This window comes from Parastagonospora nodorum (assembly GCF_000146915.1).
Source record: "Parastagonospora nodorum SN15 chromosome Unknown scaffold_7, whole genome shotgun sequence".
NCBI lineage: Eukaryota > Fungi > Ascomycota > Dothideomycetes > Pleosporales > Phaeosphaeriaceae > Parastagonospora > Parastagonospora nodorum.
The window spans coordinates 681,648-697,648 of record NW_001884555.1 but is presented as its reverse complement, the minus strand read 5'-3'; the positions used below and the strand labels follow the sequence as shown (position 1 = coordinate 697,648).

Genomic DNA, 16,001 nt, shown 5'->3' with positions numbered 1-16,001 from the left:
AGCTTGTGCCAGACACACGCATTGGGTTCGAAGCGTCGGAGAGGTCAAGAAGAAAACAGAATATATACAACTAAACTCTATCACTTGAGTAAGGCGAGTACCACCAATCTAGATTCTCAATTCTCGCTTCTCACCCGCTTAGTACGTCGGTGTCAAGCTTGCATCCGCATTCTTCACCAACATCTGCACATACGCGTCGAACCACGCACCTGCCGCTGGTGCTCCCTCAAGACCACACGCTCCATCACTCTCGCCACCGGGCTTGATCCACACAATGCTGTCAATGTGCGTGTTGTTTGTCTTGGTTCCTGGTACTGGTCCGAAACCTGAGGGCTCGACATTGCACCACTCGCCCCACTCAGCCCTCGCGCCTGGCTGCGCTACACGGCCTTGATCGATGATGAAGTTTGAAGGCATACCTTCAGCCTCGAGATAGGCTCCGAGGGAAGTGGCGTAGTGTGACTCGTCCCACGAAGGAGAGTATTCAGTGTAGTTCTCGCGCACGACAGCGTTGGCAGCGTTGTAGTTGGATACGTTGGTTGAGTAACCCCTAATTTTGGCCAATGGGTTGATCTTCTTCGCCATCTCGACGACCTTCGCGAAGATCTGTGCAGTCGGCTTCAGGTTGTCTGCCCAACCGAGCCAACCTCCGTGAGCGGCGTCCAGGTACAGGCTCACATTTGGGAATTGCAGCTTGGCAATGGCGTAGGCGATACCTTGCTCGTAGACGGGCGTGGCGGTCGCGCAGAAGGGAACGCCTTGATTGGTGATGGCGTTGCCAAGGGAGTCGGGCTCCAGAACGATGGCGAAGTCGAGATCAGGGGCTGAAGAGACGGCTTTGGCGTACGCGTCGACAAACTCTTTTTTGTAGATCTCAAGGCCGTTCTTGGCGATGCTCAATTCTCCGGCTGATTCACCAGCAGAGCAATCTCTGTCGGGGAGGTTGTATAGGACGAGACCGACGATGACGCGCTTGTTTCCCTTGCGCTGGGAGCGGGCCTCCTTGATGACATCGTAGATGGTGGAGACAAGGGCCCGAGTTGTCACCCAGTGGAATGTCGATATGCTTTTCTGAACGGTACGCGTCTTTGCGGCATTGAGTGTGTCGTTCTGCGCCTTGAAAGAAGCAATAGTCTGATCGAGCTTCTTGCTGTAAGACTGCACAACGTAACGATCCTTTCCAGGCCACGGGTTGGAGGTCTTGTTGCTAGGCACTGGCATCTGCACCGGCGGTTTTGGTGCAGCGGATTGCTTTGGGGGATGAGCCGATACAGCGCCAGCAAGGGCGGCAGTCGCCAGAACGAATTGAGTGAGTTGGACCATGTTGGAGTATCTTGAAGAGAATGGCACGAGCGATGCTGAACTGTCTGAAACAAACATCCAGGTACCCCAACACCTTAAGTACTCAACCCCTAGCCCTTTACCCTGCAACTCGAAAGAACTCACGCAATCATGTGCTTTACTTCCAAGGCCTGCTTGGATCCATCTTCTTCCCGCGGACCCATCGTCCATCCTCATCTCCTGTCCACGAACGGTACCGTCGGCCCGCCATTCTCGGCCAATCCCACCACAGTAGTCAAGCAGCAAGGGTCCTCCGCACGCAGCTTTCCCCATATCGCGGCGCAGTCCGCTGCGTCCCATAAGCAACCGACAAAATAGTTCCTCTACCATTCCACATCAAACGCAAGTTCGCCTCGACAAAATAAAGTGCCATGCGAAGTGAGATTAGCCAAGAGCACATATGCCGGGTAAGTCCTGCTTGTCGTAATCTAATCGTGCAGTTTACCCGGATCCCTACCCCAGAACACATTCCCCAGACCTGTGGTTCTGCAGATGCACGACGCGTTTTTATTGGCGCAGCGGTCTCGGCTGGTGTGGTGTATATTGCACTTGAGTAGGGTGCGAATCTCGCCTTGCAGCAGGTTATGCATGTGTAATGTGTGGAAGATTCGAAGGGGGCTTCTAGCGTCATATTTAGCGCGCGACCTGAGGCTGAGGTCGAGATGCGTGCATTAGGATACAGGCGTGCTGAGGGCATGGTGCATTTGGTGATCGTGCCGCTGCAGATCTGAAGTGGTCGTCTACCGTATTCAATCTACGCAGCTCTTTCAAGAGCGTAGCGAATCCAGAGAGGATTGGTAACGATCTCACGTACAGTCGCAAGTACTTTGGATGTTTCTGTGACAGTCCTTCCATTTTGGCTTCTTAGGGAAGGTCAATCACGCGTCCGTGCTGCGGCTCAGTTTAGTTCCGTTGACGCTTCTGTCATATATGGAACGGGTCGTTGTCCTATAAGCGTTAGAACGCGATAATATGCTCATCGTAGACTAGAGAAGTGGACATGCAAGTCGCCATAAAATAGACAACCGAGTAGCGCCAGACTTTCATTGGCGGGGCATGACTCGCACACCAACAATTGGCAAGTCTTCGCAGAGTGTATCGGGCTCATTCACGGCCTAAGTAGAAAGGACAGTCTTTATCTAGGGGACTGAGAATGTGATCGAAAGACCTTGAGGCCTTAGCATCCTTTCGTGATGCAAATTCACTCCTTGATTGGGACGAGCGCACGTGGGGTGGGCTGCCAAGGCGCGACTGCGTGTCATCCTTCACTCATTCCGCACACAGGTCTAACAACAACCAAGTCCCTAGTTTACCGACCCAGCACCATAAGTATTTGACACATGTCAGTATGCCTGTCTTAGAGATTACTCAGCTTCGTCTGAAGAGTGTTCCCGCCAACAACCCTTCACTGCTCCAAAACCTCTCAGCGGTGCGAGAACAATTGCAGACCAAGTCTCAATTCTATACATGCACCGAAGACTCCACGAAGCTGTATATTCTGGGCATATGGCGAGATGTGAATCAACATCTTGACTTCCTCGCTTCTCCAGCGCGAGACGAAGTTTTGGGACCTCAGGAGGACATGCTTGACTTCGAATGGACAGTCCACATCGAAGTAGACGGAATGGAATCATTGCCGCTAGATGCTCCAGTCTTAGCTATTGAAAGACTGGTCTTGAACGGGAATGGCGTGCTCGTATTCGAACAGGCTATTGAGGGATATGTGCAACAGCTCCAGGGCAACACCTCGTTCAAGATTGTTCACAATTGGCGCTGCGACACAGCATCGCCGAAAGCTGAGGCAGTCTTCTTGACTGGATGGCAGAACGTAGAAGACGATGTCGGCTTCTCGAAGAGGTTGCGGGATCGCGGCGGCCTCGAGACTGCAGGCATTGTCGGACAGATACTGCTGCATCATGCTAAGAATCTTGAGCGGAAGGATGTGTAACAAACATGGCATCTTCCATTCGTAAAAGGGATATCTAATGCATCGAACATAAGGGCACTTGAGCAAGCCTCGGTTGGATTATACAGAACAAGGATGCTAGACTCGGATCTTACTTTTTGCCAATGCAGGAGTCTTGCGGAAGCCGGCTGTCAACGTCTTTCGACAAAAGAAAATAGCATTACAGCTCATCATGCCCATCTTCATCCTCCGCTGCGTCTCCAAACGTCTGTCCCGCACTCGCCTTCCCCCGCAAAATCGTCATCAACATATCCTCGATTGCGGCGCCTTCAATCTTCTTGCCCTGCGCATACTTGAAGATCTGATCATTCATCGGCGCATGTACGACCAATGCCTGCTCGCCAACCATCTCTGTTCCGAAGTTCGCTGGCATGTCAGGATATTGGGCCAAGTCGACGACGGCGAAGGTGACGTGGCTTTGCAACTTCTTGGCAGTTGGGGTGAGTTCGCGGCGGATGGACACAGTGTCGGTGGTGTGCGTGAAGATGTATACGGTGAGTTTGTCGCGCTGCATGAATGTTGACAATTCTTTCTCGCTGAAGTCTTTGATGACGCTTTTCCTGGCAGTGAGGAGGAAGGCTTCGATGTTCTCCTGCGTGAATGGTCCATCGAGCGATAAGTTGTCATTGTCGTTGTTCCGGTAACACATGATTGATGGAACTTTCACGCTTTCCTTCTCCGCAATGGCTGAATCAGTCGAATAGCCAAACACGAAGTCTAGATGATTTTTCTGCGCGACAGCTTGGTAGGTTTCGAGATTTTCCGTATCTGATGGGTCCAGAAAGGCGACGAAGACGACGTCATCGATGCGCCGGAAATCCTTATCTTCAGGGCCGAGTTTCGACAAGACTGGCAACTCGTGCTTTCTGACAAAAGACATCAGTGCCTTCACAGTTCTTGGACCTCTGTATCGCGTCTCTTCCATCTTCTCATCATCTTTCTTGCGCTCCAAGAGACGGAAGGTAGGAAACGAATTTACATCATATTTCTGACATGGTGATATCCCGATGTGGCAATCCATGCTTATGAACGGTGTTGAGACATCTTCGGCGGCCTTTGTGAATATGTCGTTCAGCGGAGCGATTGAATCCAATGCTGTTGATGTAAACGATACGAATACTCTCTCATGTTCTTTGAGAAGGTCGTTGAATTGGAATTCGGAGGGATATTCGATGAGTTTTGCCAATGATAGGGCTGGCAAGCAGCCTAATAGTGTAGTGGTACGCATTTTGAATTTCGAGAATTGGAGAGATACGGGAAGGAGGAAACTCTTAATGGACGATATAAATCTCGGCTTGTTCGCGGAAATATATCGTGTTCTTCGATGAAGATCAGGTACGATGTGCACGTGTCCTAACTGTTGTCGAACTCGCCATGTTTCAGATTTATCACCCTGCGCCCAGATCTAACAAATTCGCCTACAGAACTTGACAAGGCTTATGTCGAATTGCGACGCGCATTCAATTATATTGAACCTGTTTTGCACAGTACTTCAGCGATTCGACTCTCGCGAATTTAGTCCTCAACAGCCACCACCATGTTCGCATATACGCTCTCCATCACGACCCTGGCAGTACTAGCTTCAGCAATGACGTCAAAAAATAATTCATCATGTCCAGAACATCTCTACAAAACCCATGTTTTCTCCACTGACCCGCTCGTAATTTACATACCCAACTTCATCACGCCTGAAGAGTCTGAACATCTCCAAACCGTCTCCGCCGGAAAATTCACCTCCTCTCAAATCGCCGACAGTAGCGGCCAACAACATCTCGCCAGCACACGCAAGTCCCAATCAACATCGCTAGAAAGCGATGAAGTGGTCCGCTGCATCGAACAACGCGCCCTAGAGTTCCAAGGCTTCGATACCAAGCGCGAAAGCCTTGAACCACTCCAATTGGTAAAATACGGCGAGTCACAAGAATACCACTCGCACACAGACTGGTTCACATCTCCCGCCCAAGCCACTGCCGAGTATGGCGGAAACCGACAGTCTTCGTTCTTCGTCTATGTTCATGCATCTGATGATATCGTTGGCGGCGGGACGCAATTTCCTCTCCTTGATGCGCCCGAAGATGAGCGGTGGTGCGCATATGTCAATTGCGATGCGGAAATGAAGGATGGGGTTGTGTTTAGACCGGTGCAGGGGAATGCGGTGTTTTGGCGGAATATGAAGGATGGAGGGAAGGGGTTGGTTGGGGATAGGAAAACGGTGCATGCGGGATTGCCGGTGCAGAGAGGGAGCAAGATGGGCATGAATATTTGGACGAGAGAGGGGGAGCTGGATGAGAAGTTCAGAGTGGCGGCATAGAGATGTGATCCTGTGAGGGTGAGGTATGATCTTGTCAGCTGTACACTTCTGGGGTATGATGACGGATATTGTTTGCGAATATCGAGCGTTTTGAGGAACAACTGCCTGCTTGGGCGCTCTTGTGCCTCTATATAAGGGTCACCCGCAAGGTTCGTTGTGCTGCACTCAACTTTCCTTTGACAAAACGGAACTGTCAATGGTATTCCTTCCAGACTGTCCTGGCCTTCAGGTCCAAGTCCTTTGCAGCGGGAGAACACTTCAAGAATATCGCAACGTTAATGAACAGGACAAAGGCAATTCTCTGACACGCTACGTCGAGGCGGAATCTGGTGCCCTGTATGGCATTTGCTTCAAGGTGACTTATGACCATCACTTTGCTCACGGCGGCGTCCTTGCTACACTGCATATCGATGGTGCTTTTATGCATCAAGAAGTTAGGCGTGCACAGGATTTCTTTGGCACAACCTGGCGTTGCGACTTGAGCGGATCTACAGCTTACATTGATGGTAGGAATTTGATTCAACCGTTCCGCTTCAGCCAGCTCCTTGAAGTAAGCCCAGTCGCCGTCCTTTTCCGGTTGCATTTCCACTAATAGCTTCAAAGAAAGCGACTTGCGCAACGAGGACACAAACATAAGCATGGAAAAGGCCGGAAGCATTTTGGTGAGATTCTACGAAGTAACCAACTTTCGCCCGGCACCACCCGAGCAAAATTTCCTCGCCCTACCTGTCCATGATACGTTGCCGAAAAAGGTCCTGAAAGGAGCCTCATTATCCCATTTGACGAGGCTCGAATTCCTTGACGAAGCCGAGTTGCGCCATCTGTGCTAATTCAACAGCAGTTTAGTCTCACCACGTCCGGCACCACAGCACAACAACGGGGAGAGGATGTACTTCGACTACCTCGATGGCAAGCAAAGCCGCCCGTTTGTGGAGGTATGTTTCAAGTATCGGTCTCTGGGTATGAACCGCAGGCCCGTTTTCTGACACAACGACACTAACAGTGTTCTGCTAGACGTCCTGAAGACTCTCGATCTCCAGCCACGGACCGGACGAAGCAAGCAACTTATGAAAGCAAAAAAAGATGCTTCCAGCATCATCAAGAAAGAGGAAGACATTGAGGATCACGATTAGCAACATCTCCAAGCCAAAAAGAAGTTCGTCGATGAGAACCTGCAAGCCGGAGTGAACCCCCCTGAAGCTGACATTCGGATCAAGAAGGAGCTTATTGAGGAAGACGTCCAGGTCAAAGAGGAGCCTGTCGATGAAAATATGCATGGCAGACCAGAGCGTGCGGAACACGACATTCGCGTCAAAAAGGTGCCTGTTGAAGAAGACGCGCACATCTACAAGGCACCTGCTGATGACGGCCTGCGTTCCGCGGAGGAAGAGGCAGACACACTGGATGTTATCCCCAGACGTTCTACGCGCATAGCTGAAGGACGTAAATGAATGGGCTCTGTAGGAAGAAGAAATCGCATGTATTGAAAAGCGTTCCTGGTTGATGTTCTCAAGATCTTTCAAAATGTCGTCAGACTTCATTATCGTAGTTTCATAGAACAATCATAGCAACTCCAGCTGCAAACGAGGCTATAGCCATGCTCCAAATCGATATGGCAGACACAAAGGAAGCGGAAGACGGCGCGACTTTCTGTGATACATTAGACTGTCCAGACGCAGTTGCTGTGCATTGCTCGCCACACTCATAGCCATTCGGGCAGCAGTTTCCACCGCGATTCGCAGCACAGCTGTACCAAGCACTCGGACACGAGCCCCCTTGTGGTGCTGCCGTCGTAGCCACGCTTGCGCCAGTAGGAGCAACAATGACTACGCCATTTGTGTTTATGATGGTCGAGCTGGGTGGTAGTGCACAGCTTCCCAGTGGTTTGGCAATCGCGACCAACTCTGCAGCAACCAGATGGGTAGTAAGCACTGCAAACATAGAAGCCATTCGGACAAACATTGTCCGATTGAGACGCAGATGCTGTGGCTGAGCCGCTCGTGGGCCTTATTGGTGCTAACGGCGCCTGAGTGCTACTTGGAGTATCGCCGAGACACGAAGCGCCAGAAGCACATGTTCTGCCGTCTTGACAGCAGCCCCCGCCTAGGCTAGCTGCGCAAGAGAAGTATCCGGTCGAACAGGTGTATGCGGATGTTGAAGAAGGTGTAGGCGTGGGCGTAGGAGTTGTAGACGTCGTTGTCGGTACAATGATTACTGCGGTGGAAGATGGCGGTGGAGGCGGCGGAGAAGAGGAGGGTTCGACATAAGTGACCGAAGTGCCTACTGCAGCGCCTGGTAGAGTTAGTCTCTTATTCCTCCAGCTAACGTGGTTTAAACTTACAGCCTATGCCTTCACACCTGAAGCCAGGCAAGCAGCACCCTCCATTTGGTGCATCCGGACATGAAGAGAACCCGTTGCTTGTGTCGCAGCTTATGCTCCCTGCACATTTTTGTCCCTGAGGACAACATCCAACCGACCCGACCCCTGGACTGTTGCTCACACTTATGCAAGTACTTCCATTATCGCAGCAAACGTCTGGCGCGCCGATTGTGGAGCAGCTGTTCGTTCCTGAAGGACATGCGAATTGCCTTTTTGCCAGCGCTGCTCGTATTCGCATTCGAGAGAAGAAGTCGTCTTCGGCAAGTGGGCGTAAAGGCGATCGTGGTTCGCATGTATCGTTTCCATATGTACTGAGATCGGACCTCCTTTCTAGGTCGGATGCAAATATCCAGTTGTCCAACATGAACATCTCCCCCTCGTCCACGCTCATTTTCTTCACTCCAACAGGTCTTTCATGCTTTAGTCTCTCTGTAATATCTATCCCCCTTTTCACGTGTATCTCGTCCTCTGGAAAGTACTTCAGATGTTTCGGAACATTGTGCGGCCATTGTGGCTCGGCACAAGATGCTGTCGCGCATAGCAACAAAAGGACAGTCGAAGAGGGCAAGGACAGCAGATTCGTATAATGCATGGTGGTGTCTAAAACGTGCGCAAAGCAAACAAAGAATGCTAGATCTGAAGTCCGCAGCAGCTAAAGCACGCTGCCGATGAGGTGGCTGGTGGGACTCGAGATTCACGAATCAGGGCAGAAATGGCGAGGCTGGGATGCGCTGGCGCCTCACCGCCGGTACGGCAACAGGGGACATCCTTTCGCAAGGTGCGAGCAAGGTGCGACTACAATTTAGAGAAGATATCTTTTGAGTCGCATTGCTGAGAAGCAGAGTCGAGATAGTTTGGAGATGCAAGGGAAACAGCTGAACGCTCCTGCATGCAGGGCTTCCGTCGGCTCCAGCGGAGGTCCCGATCGTTCCGAAGATCGAACCTCGCGCGTCTCTTTCACCTACTGGGCAGCAACGCTTTGCTATCATCCAAGTCTCGTACGCCGTCATCGTAATCAGCTTTTCGACCAGCCTCGTAAAGGTGAATTGATGATCATGGCCTCAAAAGCTCACCACAACGATTGCTAGGCCCATCGGTCATATCCCAAAGGCCTACACTGGGCTAGGTCACCTTGTAAATAAGCATGAGCTTTGCACACCGAGATGATGGTGGTAAAGGCGAAGGTGAAAGCGGGCATGGCGGGATTGGAGCTAGCCGCACATAACCTGCTTGTTTGCCTCCCTTCAACTCCCTTCCACCAAGAACTGCTACCATCCACCGGCTTTGAAACTATCGACTATCGGGCTCAGTTTCTAAGCCATGGAAAATGATAAGCCTTCGCGCGACAAGCGCAGTCGCGACTCTATGTCAGTACTACCCTACCTGATTCAGCCGTCGCCGCTCGTTGAGAGTCTCCGGTATTGCTTTGGCGTATCGGATCTGGAGGTATTGGTTCATACTGAGGTACTTGGCTCGTAATTCAGCCAGGGGTTCTAAGCTAATCACTTCCAGAGACATTGAATCTTCTTTGACACAGCGCTCATCAACGAAGAGAACTAGATGATAGTCGTGAAGAACCAATTCCGAAGCTTGATATACATACCAGTGTGTGCAATTACAGACGTAGACATAAGTGGGAGATATCAAATTTTGTTCTCGCCTCCGAGAGGGAAGTGTGACAGATAAGGGCGAGGATGTCGCACCCGTTGGACGTGCAGATCATCAGTTGTACGCCTGAGACCAGCTTCGTCTAATCGAAATACAGGGATGGTACCAAAGTGGCTTCAACTCGGAAATGGGAGTTCCAGACCTCGGGATATAGAGTTGCGATCCAACAGGCAAGCAAGTAGAATTTCAAAAGAATCCAGAGAACACGGTTAGCAAGGCCCACCAACGGCGACCCACACCAAACATTGAATTCACTATATGACTAGTTGAAAGCAAAGTGCATTCTACTGCCCCACCGGGCTACCCTGCACCTCTTTACTTGGTCGATTCAACACCAAGCTCGTACCGCAGCTACTTTCAACACAACTGAGTACGCTCACGTCAATTCGCGAAACACAAATCATCACACGCGTAATGGGGGACGCTATGACCGGACTTACTTATGCGTGTGATCTGGATGAGCGCGATGAAATGTAAGTAGATCACGGACATGCATGATATCCTTATATTAACTATGAGCCAGCACTGAGACCAACGCGCGCAACTCGCCAATGCTCCGCCTCCCCGCCGAACTGCGCAACCAAATCTACAGATACGCACTTACAGGTGGGGTCGCCTTCATCCTGCCCAAGAAGTTCAGATTCAAAGGCAACCCGCGCACCCGCTTCTCTAAGAATGCATTTGGCCTCCGCTGTGTTTGCCGCCAACTCCGCGCTGAGACGTACTCGATCTTCTACAACAGCTACACATTCGACCTAACCGGGTTCAGCAACGGGCACGATGCCACGCGAGAGCTGGCATGGAGAGAGATCTCCTTGATCGAGTCGATACGGATCAAGCAGAATGAGGTTTTGGATATGGTGAGGTGGGGAATGGCTGAAGAATCACTACATAATCCGTCGTTGTTCTGGTATGCTAGGCGATCATTACGAGCTGTACGGCGGGTTGAGTTCGATGCAACTGAGAAGATGCAGACTATGTATATGGTTAGAGAGGTTCCAAAGAACTTGCGGATCGGGTTTGGCAAAGCAGACTTGGAAGTGTACATCAATTGTATGTCCGCGTAGTCGTTGCTGTACGTAAACACTACATAAAGACAAGCATGGCCATTAATACACGAGATACGGCTATACCAGGACACACTTTAACGACCAATTCTGTGCCATTTTGCGTGCGAGTACTGTATTGAGTGTCAAAACGATCACCAAGCCTATTCGATAGAAGTTGTGGCTATGGATTGGTACAATCCATGCTACTACTCCACGTTCCTCTTAGCGGCCAGTCATCCCACGACCCTCATCTTTGCTTAGCAGGCCTAAGCTTCCCATCCAAAGTCCTTGCGCTTTATTACTAGGCGATTCTGGGCCTTAACTATGATCGGGTCAAGCAGATAGACCAGTCTGCAAGACTCGCAAACATATGGCGCCGCTTCGTCAGACATTCTGGGAACATCAATGTACTCGATTAGCTCCGTCAGTCGCTCGTAAGAAACACCCTCGGGCGCATCACTGTGATGAAGCACGCGATGGAGTATACCCGCACGCTGAAGACCTCGCGACAGAGAACCGAGCATCAAGGCGTTACAAAATTCGGAGCATCCCTCAAGGCCCGCCGTCAATTGGGTCATTAACATACGGGTGTCCTTCAACAGTGCTCTAATTGCTTTGGATCGTTGTTCGTTGAGCTTTTCTATATCTTATTAGCTATGAATCACACAGAAGGTGAATGGTTTGCGTACCCTTCGTGTCCGGAAGGAAAGGAAGACCATGGAAGTCGATTTCCAATGGCGATTTGGTCATCATGGCAACGGCCGAGGTTCTGAACATGTACCAATCGTCGCACAGGTATGCAAATAGCAACCATCTCATGCCCTCCAGTCCGTACTGATATGAACGTACGAGCTTGTTTAGCTGCGGCGCCCAAATGTTGTTGTAGGGCTGGAGCTCAATGTCCACGCTGAGATCATTACAGCATGTTATGATGCTGATAAACGTTTCGAGCGTGACATTCCGGGGAACCATATGTGTCTGGAGGTGCGCGATGTTCATGACGAGGCTCATGGCTGCTAACGAAAAGTCCAGGACCTTGTGATGATAACGTCCATCATCACCAATACAAATTTCTGCGCTAAGTTCCGGTGTAAACAAGTCCTCGAAGTAGGAAGATACGGATCGAAGTTGGCGAGAAGAAACGAGGAATCGTGCCCCACTCGCATGTTGGCATTCTTCCGAGTTGTTGAGAGTGATAACGAGATCGCCGTCGGGTATGATGGCTATGAACTCGTTGTTGTCCCTTATACTTGTCCATTGGACCAGATCCATTTCCGCGAGGTTGCAGTTTTTCTCAGCGAGGATACAATTTGAGTTCGCGCAATCGGAGTGTGTTGATACTCTTGCTCGCCAAGCCTGCTAGCGTCAACGTGATCTTACATTCACTTCGAGTCCGAAATTTAGTCGTATATGCATGACGTCTTCCCGTTTCCGGAGCGAGCACTCGCTATTTTATCTACTACTCTTGCTCGGCGCAGTATGTCCCCATTTTCAGACATGAGTTTTGGGCGCGTCAGGCTGAGAATGATTGGAGCACTGCGCTCCTGACTCCGGGAACAGAAAACAATGAGGTGAAATTAGAAGATTGATGAAAGTAGCGTAAAGTTTCGACGTGCAGGTGTCGGGTGTCGTTCATGCAGAGCATCTGTGCAGACAAACGCACGAGTTGGTGATATGGGAGCAAGAAAAATACATTGATGTATGAGAGAAGGAGCAAGATGTAAGTGAGAGAGCAGTGACGAAGTATAGCGGTGCAACTTTGCCGAACGTGATCATCGTAATCGGATGAGACGTTAATTGCTGATTGCAACTAGGTTGACCGTTAACAGAGACTGGGTCTCCAAATTGCCTTTCAAACCAGCCGTAAAATGCAACATTAACTTTGCATAGCGGCATAAGAAGAGTAAACAGTCGAAAGGAGTGTTAAAGAGAAACAATGCGGAACCTTGCCCTTTTGGGCGCACTAACGACCGGAGTATCGCAACCAGTCTTTCCGCGTACTTCCTTATCCATGCGTCTCGTCCCACCAATTCTCCGGTGCACATCCCGAAAATGCAAGCGACGATGCAGCCAAATCCGTTCAACGGCTCGGTAGGGTCGGTGTGGGCTGTCCATGTTTCGAAACTGTCATCTCGGGAACTAACGTTTCGAAACCTCCTTTCCCTCCAATCACGACTATTGTTTCATCCTCCGCCACCCAGATTCAGGCAAAGCGTCAATGCCGTTTTTGGCACGACGGAGCGGGTACGCGGCGGATATGCTTGACTGAGTTAAGGCAGCATGGGCGTGAAACTGTGATGCAAAAGAAAGGATTGCAGCATGACAACGCCATTAGCGCCCGTTGGAAGTATATATCGAGAGCCTCAGGCTTGAGTGATCAGCTTGTCAACACGCTTCATCCGGTCGTTCGTTCGTTTCCAAACACTACCTTCCTTTTTTGTATCAAACTTCTTGATCATTCCATTCGCTACAGACACAGGATGTCTCTTTCCACAATGAACTCTTTCATCCTTTCCGCAAGCTTGCTTGCTTCCCTGGCCTCCGCCTACACTCAGGTCAATGTTGCATCGCCGTTTATGCAGAAGAACATTGACCCAATCGTCTTTCCGGGCTCTTTCACCAAATCTCATTTGCACTCGTTCTACGGCTCCGACGCCGTCACCGCGTCGACCAACAAATCGGCTGTCCTACAAAGTGGCTGCACAGCTGCGGATAACGCCAATGACCTGAGTGTGTATTGGGTACCGACAGTCTTATCCACTGCAGATGGAGGGAAGACATACGCCCCAGTCCCTGTGGCACGGTTCAGCGCATACTACAATCTTGGCGAAACACCAGCGGAAGTAGCCATCCCACAAGACTTGCAAATGGTTGCTGGCGATGCTTCAGCCATGACCAAGGACAAGATGATCGCATCTGCACAGTCTGAATGGTTCTGCGAAAACGATCCAGCCAGCCCACTGGATGTCAATGGTTTCCCCAGCAAAGGCTGCAGCAGCCACCTCCAACAACTCCTCTACTTCCCCCAATGCGTAAACGAGAAGACTCTCGAGACGGGCTACAAAGACCGTCGCGGCGGTGCATGCCCGGCTGGAATGAAATCCATGCCTCAGCTGCGCTTCTCTATTCGCTACGACTTGCGCAAAGCCCTGCCTAAGGGCTGGACCGGTACTGCACCCGTCAAGCTAGCCTGCGGACCGGCTTGGTGCAGCCACGGTGACTTCATCAACGGCTGGACTCCTGAGTCGGCTACTAATATGATTGCCACAACCAAGGAGAAGCAAAAGTTCGCCCTTGTAACTGGCAAGGCGCAGAAGAAGAACTGCACGCCCAAGGACGCGGACCCGAAGAACGGTGTCAGCGACTATGCGGCCAGCGTCGCTGCGATGGGCAAGGCGGTGAAGCGTAGCTGGGAGATGAGCAGAGTGGCGAGGTTCGTGCAGAACTAAGCTTAGGAAGGATGGAAGGATTCTTTGTACATATTTTATGAATTTATTGGGTATTGCGGGATGATACCTGCATAATCGAACCATCACATACATGCGCGCCACATTGTTCCCATGTCCAATTCGTTGACACACACTCTATTTCCCTTCAACGGCTCAGCCGGTATTTAAGTGCTCACTGTCCGATACTTAAGTCCATCATTCAAATCAGCACGCTCCGCTCTCCAGCGGTCGAAGAAGTAGTTCGGTCGCGGAGACCAGGGGCCCCCGTCCTTGCACTTGGGGAGCCAGACGCTCGCTTCCTTTACATATGTGCTAGACAACGGACTAGCCAAAGCGTCTGGCCTCGCCGCATCCTTCTCACTCATCTCCGGGATAACATTAGTATACCCGCTCTGGTTCATATTCTTGATGATCCGGATGAACAACTTGACGGAAATATCGCTACCCAGAGTCCACGAATGGTTCCAGTAGCCCATGATGTTGCCGAAGTTGGGGACCGAGGTGAGCATAGCGAAGCGCCAAAAGTACTGATTTGACAAATCGATTGGTTTTCCATTGATGGAGATGTCCATGGCGCCGAACAGTTGCATGCGCAAGCCAGTCGCCGTGATGATGATGTCGGCATCTAGCGTCTCACCAGAATCCAATTCGATGCCAGTCTTGGTGATGTGTTTGATTGTATCAGTGACGATTTTCGCACGGCCGCTCTCGAAGCACTTGAAGTAGTCGCCATCAGGACAGTAGCAAAGACGTTGTTGCCAGGGGTTATAGCCAGGTTTGAGGTTCGGGTCCACGGGGAAGTCATCTGGCAGTTGTTTCCTGGCTTCTGAACGGAGCATATTCGATGCGCGAGTCGGGAAGCGGATACAGAATTGGTAGAATAATACTGGCATGAGGACGTGTACGAAACCTGTAAACAACACAAGTCAGCGAGACAATTCTGAGATGGCCCGGACGGAAACCTACGTGTCCACTTCATCATCAACCACGTCGGTATCAGTCGTTGGAACCAGCCTGCATCTCCAGGCTTCGTTTGTGGTACGGCCATGATGTAGCTCGGACTTCTTTGGAGCTGTGTGACCGAAGCTGCTCCTTGGTTGATCAGTGCAGGCATGAGGGTAATCGCTGTTGCGCCAGAACCAATCACCACGATCTTCTTGTCTTTACATTCCATCTCCTTAGGCCAGAATTGGGGATGTGCAACTTCGCCCTGAAAGTCTTGTAGACCAGGAATGCGCGCATCAGCGGGCTTCTGGTAGGAATAATACCCAGTGCCACAAATCAACCACTTGGTCCAGTAAATTGCTCTCCTAGTCTCGCCATCTTCAGTCACGTCGACCTCCAGTCTCCACTTCTGTTCCTCTTCTCTCCAATCTGCTGCCTGAACCTTCTGACCAAAGCGAATGTATTCTTCTAGGTCGAACTTCCGCACTGTCGACTTCAAGTAAGACATGATGTTCTGACCCTCAGCAATACTGTTACTGCTTTTCCATGGGTTGAAGGAGAAGCCGAATGTATGAAGGTCGGAATCGGATCGTACGCCCGGGTAGTTGAATTGGCTCCATGTTCCACCAATCTCGTGACGCGCCTCGAGAATCGCGAAAGATGAGTTAGGAAGGAGTGTGGATATGCGGTAGGCGGAGTTTATGCCAGAGATACCACCACCAACAACTAGTACGTCGAAGGTGTTGTTAGGGGCCATAAACCCATTAGCCGAAGCACTCATCGTGTAGAGCAAGCGAGAAATGGGTGTTTTGTGCGCGGAAGATCTCATAAAGTTATCGATGCGGATTCACAAGTTCCCAGGTTTGTTTGGGACGTGGATTAGCGCGAAACA

The 16,001-nt window shown here is 50.8% G+C and overlaps 15 protein-coding genes across 15 annotated transcripts; 7 read left to right on the top strand and 8 right to left on the bottom strand.

Annotated features, from left to right (window-relative positions):
- Positions 1–50: 50 nt before the first annotated feature.
- Positions 51–1,323, bottom strand: SNOG_05090 (hypothetical protein; the record flags this gene model as incomplete). The annotated part of the gene is made up of 1 exon (XM_001795449.1): positions 51–1,323. The coding sequence occupies one exon, from the start codon at positions 1,321–1,323 to the stop codon at positions 139–141; it is 1,185 nt and encodes a 394-aa protein (XP_001795501.1). The 3' UTR covers positions 51–138.
- A 651-nt stretch (positions 1,324–1,974) lies between these two features.
- On the bottom strand, positions 1,975–2,196 carry SNOG_05089 (hypothetical protein; the record flags this gene model as incomplete). The annotated part of the gene is made up of 2 exons (XM_001795448.1): positions 1,975–2,068; positions 2,156–2,196. 2 exons carry the CDS (start codon positions 2,194–2,196, stop codon positions 1,975–1,977), a joined length of 135 nt encoding a protein of 44 aa, XP_001795500.1.
- A 493-nt stretch (positions 2,197–2,689) lies between these two features.
- SNOG_05088 (hypothetical protein) lies at positions 2,690–3,289 on the top strand (the record flags this gene model as incomplete). Its single annotated transcript, XM_001795447.1, has 1 exon — positions 2,690–3,289. The coding sequence occupies one exon, from the start codon at positions 2,690–2,692 to the stop codon at positions 3,287–3,289; it is 600 nt and encodes a 199-aa protein (XP_001795499.1).
- A 178-nt stretch (positions 3,290–3,467) lies between these two features.
- SNOG_05087 (hypothetical protein) lies at positions 3,468–4,328 on the bottom strand (the record flags this gene model as incomplete). The annotated part of the gene is made up of 1 exon (XM_001795446.1): positions 3,468–4,328. One exon carries the CDS (start codon positions 4,326–4,328, stop codon positions 3,468–3,470), a length of 861 nt encoding a protein of 286 aa, XP_001795498.1.
- Positions 4,329–4,844: 516 nt separating this feature from the next.
- On the top strand, positions 4,845–5,618 carry SNOG_05086 (hypothetical protein; the record flags this gene model as incomplete). The annotated part of the gene is made up of 1 exon (XM_001795445.1): positions 4,845–5,618. The coding sequence occupies one exon, from the start codon at positions 4,845–4,847 to the stop codon at positions 5,616–5,618; it is 774 nt and encodes a 257-aa protein (XP_001795497.1).
- Positions 5,619–5,811: 193 nt separating this feature from the next.
- SNOG_05085 (hypothetical protein) lies at positions 5,812–6,201 on the bottom strand (the record flags this gene model as incomplete). The annotated part of the gene is made up of 2 exons (XM_001795444.1): positions 5,812–6,018; positions 6,118–6,201. 2 exons carry the CDS (start codon positions 6,199–6,201, stop codon positions 5,812–5,814), a joined length of 291 nt encoding a protein of 96 aa, XP_001795496.1.
- Positions 6,202–6,256: 55 nt separating this feature from the next.
- Positions 6,257–7,069, top strand: SNOG_05084 (hypothetical protein; the record flags this gene model as incomplete). The annotated part of the gene is made up of 3 exons (XM_001795443.1): positions 6,257–6,280; positions 6,488–6,578; positions 6,765–7,069. The coding sequence occupies 3 exons, from the start codon at positions 6,257–6,259 to the stop codon at positions 7,067–7,069; spliced, it is 420 nt and encodes a 139-aa protein (XP_001795495.1).
- A 371-nt stretch (positions 7,070–7,440) lies between these two features.
- On the top strand, positions 7,441–7,885 carry SNOG_05083 (hypothetical protein; the record flags this gene model as incomplete). Its single annotated transcript, XM_001795442.1, has 2 exons — positions 7,441–7,542; positions 7,712–7,885. 2 exons carry the CDS (start codon positions 7,441–7,443, stop codon positions 7,883–7,885), a joined length of 276 nt encoding a protein of 91 aa, XP_001795494.1.
- Positions 7,886–8,121: 236 nt separating this feature from the next.
- Positions 8,122–8,507, bottom strand: SNOG_05082 (hypothetical protein; the record flags this gene model as incomplete). The annotated part of the gene is made up of 2 exons (XM_001795441.1): positions 8,122–8,328; positions 8,478–8,507. 2 exons carry the CDS (start codon positions 8,505–8,507, stop codon positions 8,122–8,124), a joined length of 237 nt encoding a protein of 78 aa, XP_001795493.1.
- A 203-nt stretch (positions 8,508–8,710) lies between these two features.
- On the top strand, positions 8,711–9,086 carry SNOG_05081 (hypothetical protein; the record flags this gene model as incomplete). Its single annotated transcript, XM_001795440.1, has 2 exons — positions 8,711–8,746; positions 8,805–9,086. 2 exons carry the CDS (start codon positions 8,711–8,713, stop codon positions 9,084–9,086), a joined length of 318 nt encoding a protein of 105 aa, XP_001795492.1.
- A 286-nt stretch (positions 9,087–9,372) lies between these two features.
- Positions 9,373–9,912, bottom strand: SNOG_05080 (hypothetical protein; the record flags this gene model as incomplete). The annotated part of the gene is made up of 3 exons (XM_001795439.1): positions 9,373–9,587; positions 9,762–9,808; positions 9,890–9,912. 3 exons carry the CDS (start codon positions 9,910–9,912, stop codon positions 9,373–9,375), a joined length of 285 nt encoding a protein of 94 aa, XP_001795491.1.
- Positions 9,913–10,092: 180 nt separating this feature from the next.
- Positions 10,093–10,814, top strand: SNOG_05079 (hypothetical protein; the record flags this gene model as incomplete). The annotated part of the gene is made up of 3 exons (XM_001795438.1): positions 10,093–10,139; positions 10,190–10,719; positions 10,768–10,814. 3 exons carry the CDS (start codon positions 10,093–10,095, stop codon positions 10,812–10,814), a joined length of 624 nt encoding a protein of 207 aa, XP_001795490.1.
- Positions 10,815–11,037: 223 nt separating this feature from the next.
- SNOG_05078 (hypothetical protein) lies at positions 11,038–11,987 on the bottom strand (the record flags this gene model as incomplete). Its single annotated transcript, XM_001795437.1, has 3 exons — positions 11,038–11,108; positions 11,302–11,355; positions 11,405–11,987. 3 exons carry the CDS (start codon positions 11,985–11,987, stop codon positions 11,038–11,040), a joined length of 708 nt encoding a protein of 235 aa, XP_001795489.1.
- Positions 11,988–13,210: 1,223 nt separating this feature from the next.
- SNOG_05077 (hypothetical protein) lies at positions 13,211–14,244 on the top strand (the record flags this gene model as incomplete). Its single annotated transcript, XM_001795436.1, has 1 exon — positions 13,211–14,244. One exon carries the CDS (start codon positions 13,211–13,213, stop codon positions 14,162–14,164), a length of 954 nt encoding a protein of 317 aa, XP_001795488.1. The 3' UTR covers positions 14,165–14,244.
- An 84-nt stretch (positions 14,245–14,328) lies between these two features.
- Positions 14,329–15,890, bottom strand: SNOG_05076 (hypothetical protein; the record flags this gene model as incomplete). Its single annotated transcript, XM_001795435.1, has 2 exons — positions 14,329–15,074; positions 15,131–15,890. 2 exons carry the CDS (start codon positions 15,888–15,890, stop codon positions 14,329–14,331), a joined length of 1,506 nt encoding a protein of 501 aa, XP_001795487.1.
- Positions 15,891–16,001: the final 111 nt, after the last annotated feature.